General features: G+C 35.7%; 1 protein-coding gene across 1 annotated transcript; it reads right to left on the bottom strand.

Annotated features, from left to right (window-relative positions):
• Positions 1-6,246: 6,246 nt before the first annotated feature.
• On the bottom strand, positions 6,247-7,342 carry SmB (small ribonucleoprotein particle protein SmB). Its single transcript, XM_028182424.2, has 2 exons — positions 7,182-7,342; positions 6,247-6,974 (listed from the first exon to the last, which is right to left on the bottom strand). Exons 1-2 carry the CDS (start codon positions 7,182-7,184, stop codon positions 6,414-6,416), a joined length of 564 nt encoding a protein of 187 aa, XP_028038225.1. The 5' UTR covers positions 7,185-7,342; the 3' UTR covers positions 6,247-6,413.
• Positions 7,343-8,320: the final 978 nt, after the last annotated feature.

Genomic DNA, 8,320 nt, shown 5'->3' with positions numbered 1-8,320 from the left:
TGTCCGATTATTAATTAGGATGTGTGGTATGCTGCCTCGGCTCGCTCTACTAGTGCTAATTAGGACATCTGTGGCTCGTATTAAAGCCGCTATTGTTGTGTAACTCTATTTGCCTGCCTTCGTGTCTATGTTTCCGCTGAAGTACACGCGGCCGGGTTGATGTTAATACCCCAGTTCTTGACTTCAGCTAAGCTCATGCATCGCGGCTCGCTTATAAAAAAATGTACATTGATGATTATGTACAAAATAACGTATACATTATACATAAACATTCAAATCCCAGAACATATTTCCATCAATCAAAATATTATTTACTTCAGCTTTTAAAAATTACAAGACTTCATGAACACTGGGCGACTTCGTCTGCCCACCTAAAGGCCTAGAGCACATGCTCATGCTTTTTCATCCCAGTTTATTCGGTACAACATTAATATAGGTACATAAATTACACAATAACACAATAATCTTCTTCTTTGTCTCCACCTTATCCCACTAGGTAAGGTCGGCACAGCGAATTTTTTTATTCCATTCGCTTTCTCTATCAGCAGTCATCTCAACACTCACTCCTCTCTCTTATCGTCATTCACACACTCCATCCACGTCTTCTTCGGTCGACCTCATTCCTCTCTCAATAACACAATACTAAAATAAACTCAAAATCTAATCTACTTGGTTGTTAGCGAATACTATATATTACGATACCTACTTGTCTTTTGAAGTCGTCGTGGCCTAAGGGATAAGATATTCGGTGCATTCGTGTTGAGCGATGCAACGGTATTCGAATCCCAGGCGGGTACCAATTTTTCTATTGAATTACGTATTCAGCAAATGTTCACGATTGACTTCCACGATGAAGGAATAACATCGTGTAATAAAAATGAAACCCGCAAAATCATAACTTGCGTAATTACTGGTGGCAGGACCTCTTGTGAATCCGCGCGGGTGGGTACCACCGCCCTGCCTGTTTCTGCCGTGAAGCAGTAATGCGTTTCGGTTTGAAGGGTGGGGCAGCCGTTGTAACTATACTGAGATCTTAGAACTTATATCTCAAGGTGGATGGCGCATTTACATTGTAGATGTCTATGGGCTTCAGTAACCACTTAGCACCAGGTGGGCTGTGAGCTCGCCCACCCATCTAAGCAATAAAAAAACCAATTTTAGTTACTAATTAGTAAAAAAAAGTTAAATTATACTTATTAGATATATACTATTAAAGTAAACTACTCAAAACAAAATAGGGCCCACTTTAAGTTAATCTCGTATTTCGTCTAAAAAAAATTGTTGGGTAGTAAATAGTGAAGTTAAACATTTTGAAGTATTGTTGACATGTTTATCTAACGTTATCAATGTTTCAAGTCAGGAATTCAATGGTGTGTAGACAAAAAAAGAGAAGTACTCCAAAAAACATTTATTACTCAAATTCTCAGTCACTTGTACCCTCAGTCACATTCTGAGTGTTACAGTCGCACGTCTACTTTTTTCATTTTGAGTTGATTTCGGTGTTACTCTTGATCATTATGCGTGGTTCTCGGCGTCATATGGATGTGGAAACAGCAACAAGAGCAGTGTTTATGCTTTAGGAGGGATAATCTCAGAGATCAGTGGCAAGACGTCTTGGTGTGTCGCGACCAGCTATTCGAAACGCGTGGGAACGTTTTTTAGAGACAGGTAGTATCACGAGGAGACCTGGATCAGGACGAACGCGAGCTACAACCGTCCAGGAAGATCGGTATATCAGATTGACTGCACGTCGAGAGCGTACGATTCCCGCCCGCGTCTTACAAAATCGACTGGCACACGAATCGGTGATCAAACCATTCGAAATCGGCTCCATGAAGACGGACAACGTTCCAGATTTCGTGTTATTCGTCTAAAATTGACAAGAGCGCATCGTGCAGCACGTTTGAGGTTTGCTCGCGAGCATGCGAAGTGGACAATGGACAACTGGAGAAATATACTCTTTACGGACGAAAGTAAAGTGAAGTTTTTCTGCGATGATCGTCGAGTGCGCATGTGGAGAAGAGAAGGAGAACGTTTTTCAGAACCTTGCATACGCGAAAGGGATCGTTTTGGAGGTTCCAAATGTTATGGTGTGGGCTGGAATAAGCTTGCTCGGTAAAACTGAGCTGGTAATTCTGGAAGAAGGCTCCTGCCTCCCTGTATGTCGATCGAATAATTTGGCCCCATGTCATCCCATTTTCACAAGAGTGGGTGAAAACTTCGTCTTTATGCAAGGCAATGCTCGCCCGCATACACAACAACACAGAGAGCTTTCTCTGAAGCCAATATTACGGTTTTACCATGGCCGGCCATGAGTCCCGGTGTTAACCCTATTGAACATTTATGGGACCAATTGAAAAAAAGCCTCAAATCGAACTTCAGTAATGTGACTAATCGACAAGAGCTCATAAACGCCCTAAAATTGTGTTGGGAGCGAATACCCGAGGAAACCTCACCCATTCGATTGAAAGTGTCCCAGACAGATTCAGAGAGTGCATATGGAATAGAGGAGGACCTACTCGCTATTAAGCACCATCAAACTCATTGATTTAGTCAATAATAAAAATCAAAATCAAACTTTACTTAAATCAATAATTTCTGTCAACTTTCCTAAAAACTGTAAATTTTGACTAAAGTCCATAAAATTATCAAAACTTACTTACTTTCGAAAGTGTTCACACACTTTCGGAAACCTTAATTTATTCATTCCTAATCATAAAAACTGAAAAAAGAAAAAGAATCTGTAAAATTCATTTAAAAAACATGGTGGGCCCTAAATTGTTTTGAGTATTTTATACTGTTCTATACATATAGGGATATATGTATCTATCTCATATATCTATATCAACTATGAAATGGCTAAATTTATATCTTTTTTACGTTTTTTATTAATTTGTGTAATTGCAAAAACTTTTATTCACCGGTTTCAATAAACTGTTATATGGAGCTTGTGCTCATATATCAGTTGGAGCAATACTGCTCACCGCTCACTGCGAGCCAAGCGTGTTGGGCACTGTTGGGTAACGACTTTTATGGTATAAATAGTTCATCTAGCAAATTATCACAATCAAATCTGTTATGATATGAATCAATTGCATTTCGTCTTTAAGCTATCTTCTGAAATCATATTTTTATCAACGATTTCATTTACGATCTTTTGCTACACGAACTTAGTACTATCAACGAAATAAAATTTAAAGAAAATCAGTTTTTTTTTAGTCTTTAAACTACAGAGAGAACATTGCAATACATAAAATGAGTTAAATTATTGGGGATGTAGAAGTGATAAATGATAATGCGGATGTTGATCGATGGACGAACAGTAGTAAATAAAAATAAACAATATACATAATTATAATGAACGTTATTATTTGAAAATGAAATTGTAAGTGTTAAAGCTATAATTGAAATAAAATAGATAATTTTTAGAATGTAACAACTTGCGTTCGATGGACTTCATTTGTTCAATTTAATAGAACGGGGGCCAAATGGAAGCAGTGTGAGATAAAGTAACTGTGATTTTACTAACGGATTATATAGAAGCAAGTAGTAAAAATAATTTGTGCATCAAAACCCATAGAAGAATCATGATTATCGGACTCTCTAAGATGAAAAAATTTTAGATTAGGAAGTAAATTTAAGCTACTTATTTTGTAACTGCGGCACACATAAAACAGGAAAAATATTGTTACCATTTGCCTATTGTTAGTTTTTGTAACTAGGCTAGCTAGGTAGCTGCCTTACATATATCAATCATCAAATATTTTCTACCATCATAATGTAATTTATGACTATTTAATAAATAATTAAAATTAAATGTTTTATTATTGCAATTAAAAAAGTTCACGCACTTACTGCAGTATGATGGAACACTGAGTCTCTAAAACTAGATATTCACTAAATACTTTGTAATTTTCTATACTAAAAGTTTTGCTATGCAGTCCTGGTCGTTCATAAGAATTGTTTTCATTTCGAATAGTACTTTGACAGGATATTTCATGTGTATTATGTAGTTTTAGTTGTAGGGGTAGGGGTCAATGATGTTATAGTAAAAAGAGGTAGATACGTTATATTAGTACTAATACGAAGTCAAGCTTGTCCGCGGCGTATGTACCTATATATATTTATAAACACACTAAGCTATACGATATTATGCGGACGAATTAAATCGACAATTAGTTGATGATAATATCATATAGCCGCGTGAACAAAGTTAACTTGACAAGGTTGTAATGTGTGAAAAAGATAGCATGCTAACTAGCAAGATCGTAAATAAGACGGATATATATTACGCATTGTCGTTGCGATGTCACGACTTACTTCATAGATTAATAATTAAAATGTCACAGAACGAACATAAAATTGTTTGATGCCTACGGTTTAGTAAGCAGAATTGATATATTTAAAATTAACTCCTGACTATTCTTTTAAGAAATAAAACAGCAAAGGACAAATAATTTTATTTTTTTATTTTCATTTAGTTCATTATTATTTGGCCGCCAATCCTCTTCATGTCTTTGTCTACGTACAATATTTATCAATTGGTTACACCTTAATTCATTTGCCCGAAACCTTTAAAAATAAAATCAAATTTGTTAATTCATTTTTCGGTTGTTGTGAGCTAATGTGTAGGCAATATCATGGAAATGTCCTTTCTGTTACATTACTCTTTTTAATCTTGACAGACATCTCTCTTACACTTGGTGACCGGAGTATATGCCGTCGCACTCGAGCCTTTTTTAATAAATTTAAGCTATTTTGGATTTCTTAAACAATATAAAAGCAAATCAATTTAAAATTAATACTTACGCATGACATGGCATCCCTAGACTTTTGGGAGGCTTACTTGTATAGTTTCTACAGTGTCGCATAACACAGGACGTCATTTTAAAGAAATTTCGCGGAACAAAAAACACAGTCAACATTGCCAATGCTTTCACGAGACTAAGCTTGAGTGCGCTAATTAGCTCAGTTTTACGGCGCCACTTTACGTACTCAAGTAACTTATCTACCTCTTTTTACTATAACATCATTGGTAGGGGTATAATGAATAATATGCATTACATATTGAGTTTGCACACAGATATAGCCATCACTCCCAATTCTAAATCAATGCAGCTTAGCATTTCAGTTCAAAAGGTAGCAAAGCCATTATACTATAGAATTGGGACTTAGAGCACAAGTTTTTAGGTTGGTATGTCTATGGGCTTTGGTATCTAATCACTTAAAATCAAGTACAATGATATGCAGGATGCAAGAGTGTGATTTTCCCTCCAGAATTCCAAATGGTTTTTCTTTTAGAATGAACAAGTTCTTTTAGTTTCTTTCACTGTCTGTTACCACTCTTCAATTCAGAACGCCCAACTCTCAACATTGAGGGTGAATTGTTTAGCAGCAGTAACTCAGGAATTCAAGATCTAAAATAAACTAAAAATTATTTAATATAGTAATTCTATTGTGCACCAATTTAAAATTTTCATAATAGTATCTATGGCATTATTATATTTACAGATTTGAAAGCATTACTAGAAAGTTTGATTTAAAGATAAATGTTATGAAACTGAAAATTGGCAGTCGTAGAACATAGCACTGCTCTATTGGGAATAGATATTTGTTAATTTTGTAAGACCAGCATTATGAAAATACAACTTCAGTTGCTGAAGGACTTCATATCTCAGATGGCCTGCAGTAAATTTATATTAGTCTCATTAAATAGGCAGAGAACTTGAGGAAAAGCCTATATTCAGTAGCAAATATCAGTGGGCAAGTGTCAATATTCATAGTTATAGATCTCAATTACATTTGAAACATCTTATAAACATAACAAAAGTTACAAAATTAGTAATTTGTTTTATATATTACTATTGGCAGTAACGAATGTCTTGGGCCTCTATATACAACAATCCTGCAAGCCTTATGGAATGATTAACTGGTTTGAAAAATAGGGAGCGAATGTGTAAAACAATTTCATATTAAGCCTCATATATTGTATAATTTTCCTTGAGTTGATAAAGATCAGTTTATTTTTTATTGCTTAGACTGGTAAACAAGGTCACAGTCTACCTGGTGTAAAGCAATTACTGGAACCTGACACCAACAATGTAAATGCCACCACCTACTTTGAGATACAAGTTCGAAGTCTGAATCCCTACACTAGTAGCTGCAGCATCAGTAATCATCAACAAATTTCATTAATGTAAAAGCTTTCCAATTAACACAATAAAAAAAGAGAAAATAGACTGGCAATTTAAATCAGTAGTTTGTTTATTTTGACCTGGACTCACTTTACAAGACAGCATGTCCACCATAGTACAAATTTCATGTTTCATACACAAAATCAGAGGATATTCTCAACTTTTGATACAGCACTGTTTTTAATAATATAAATCACAAATCACTGCACTGCACTTAAACTAATAGCGTCGCATTCCTGGAGGACCCCGTCCTGGCCCACCACGACCCATGCCAGGAGGAGCTCCCATCATTCCTGGAGGAGGGCCACCCATCATGGGGCCTCCTCGCATTTGAGGAGGAGCAGAAAGTTGACCACGATTTCCTGGTGCCATGTGTTGTTGAGATGGCCCGCCTACTCCTCTGGCAGGACCTTGAAGACCCGGAGGTACTCCGCCCGGGCCAGTGCCTCTACCAGCAGCACGAGCACTTCCAGGCCCGCCCATAGCTCCCGGTAAGGGAACACGAGGCAATCCTTCTTCTGGTGGAGGAGGTCCTTCGATTGTTAATGAAACTATATTTTCTCCACGTAAAAGAACAAAACCCAAAGTTCTTTTTTCTTCTCTGTCTGCAGTTTTACTATTTTTAGATTTAATTTTTCTGAATTCTTCGCAATCACCTAATATTAAATTCATGTGTTTATCAAAAGCTTTAAAAGTTCCAATAAATGTACGAGAGTCTTGTAATATAACCCTTACTCTATAATTAATATGCTGTTGCATCTTATTGTTTTTGCCGATCGTCTGAAACAAATTTAAGATCTAAATATACTTTGTTCTTATACATTATAAAAATATTTATAATATATAAGCGGAAAAGCCGGTCTGGGTAAAAATGAAGTCGGCGTCCCTTGAGTTTCCTGTTCTATAAAGATATGTTTGTTGTTGTTGATAATAAACACATTGAAAGATTTAAGTAATGTAAATAATATTTTAAATTATATATCATACCATTTTATCGGAGTGATTAGGAAGATATTATTAGATATATGGAAAGCTTCAATTTGCTTCAGCGATATTCACTTGACAGTTGCCTTTGAGCCTTGAGCACAGTACACCATTAAGTGTATAATCTATGCAGTACACAGAGACGCGCAGAGTAGGATACAAAAGCTGAAGGCGCGACGCGGGACGCAGCAAAACATCAAAACAGTGACAATTAAGGGTTGCCAGCTATCAGCCTACTGTAATCTATGGCTGTCAAAGTTGATTTCTCCCATAGACTTTTTGGCGGGAACGCGAGGAGTGAAGTTGTGAGATTTGTTTTATTTTGTCTATTTAGTGTTTCTTTAGGTTTAAATGTGTAATAACGGTGGTTTATTAATTGTTTAATATCTGTGCACAAATGTGGGAAAATCCGCTGGATGTAACTTCTCGGGATCGGAGGATCCTGAGAAAAAGCCCTCTGAAAAAGTCTCAGTAAATAACCACCATTTTACTGAGATTATATTTCATCCCATATCATCTCATCTCATTTCATTTAATTTCAGCTCAGTTGATTAATGTCTCAAATTAATCATCTTCATTTCATTTTACTCCATATTATCATTTTTCATAAAACTAAGAATATAAGTTAAAATAAGACGACCTAAAAGTCTTAGTTACCAGGTCATAAAATCCCTTTAAAAAAATCTCCCATAGAGTTTAGTATAACTCCACGATTTCTCCCCAAAATCAGGCAAAAGAAAAAAGAGCATAGGTACTCTATATTCATTCAACAAAAATCTTTTGAATTAAAGCCTACTCCATGTTTGTTTTACGAAATGTGAATTTGTATAAAACGACGTTTAATTGAACATGTAATAATTTTTAATGAAAGAAATTGAATGAAACAAAATGAGTTTGCTGAAACTTCAGTAGATTTTTTGGAGGAGTTTGATCAGCCACGACTGGGAATTTGTGTGTTATTTTCCAAGACGCACTTGCATATATATTAAGCTGTATGTAAGCTCATAGTTAATACACATAAATGGTTAAGCTACCTTGATTGCAATATGCTTAAACTAAACAGCCACACAAATAAAGACTTCGATTTGACCTTTTAAGGCAAGTGCGAGAAGCGAAGTCTTGCAAATAGCTTTACTTTGTTA

Source organism: Bombyx mandarina, chromosome 04 (assembly GCF_030267445.1).
Source record: "Bombyx mandarina strain Sakado chromosome 04, ASM3026744v2".
Taxonomy (NCBI): Eukaryota; Metazoa; Arthropoda; class Insecta; order Lepidoptera; family Bombycidae; genus Bombyx; species Bombyx mandarina.
The sequence above is the reverse complement of the archived record's forward strand: the minus strand, read 5'-3'. Positions and strand labels throughout refer to the sequence as shown.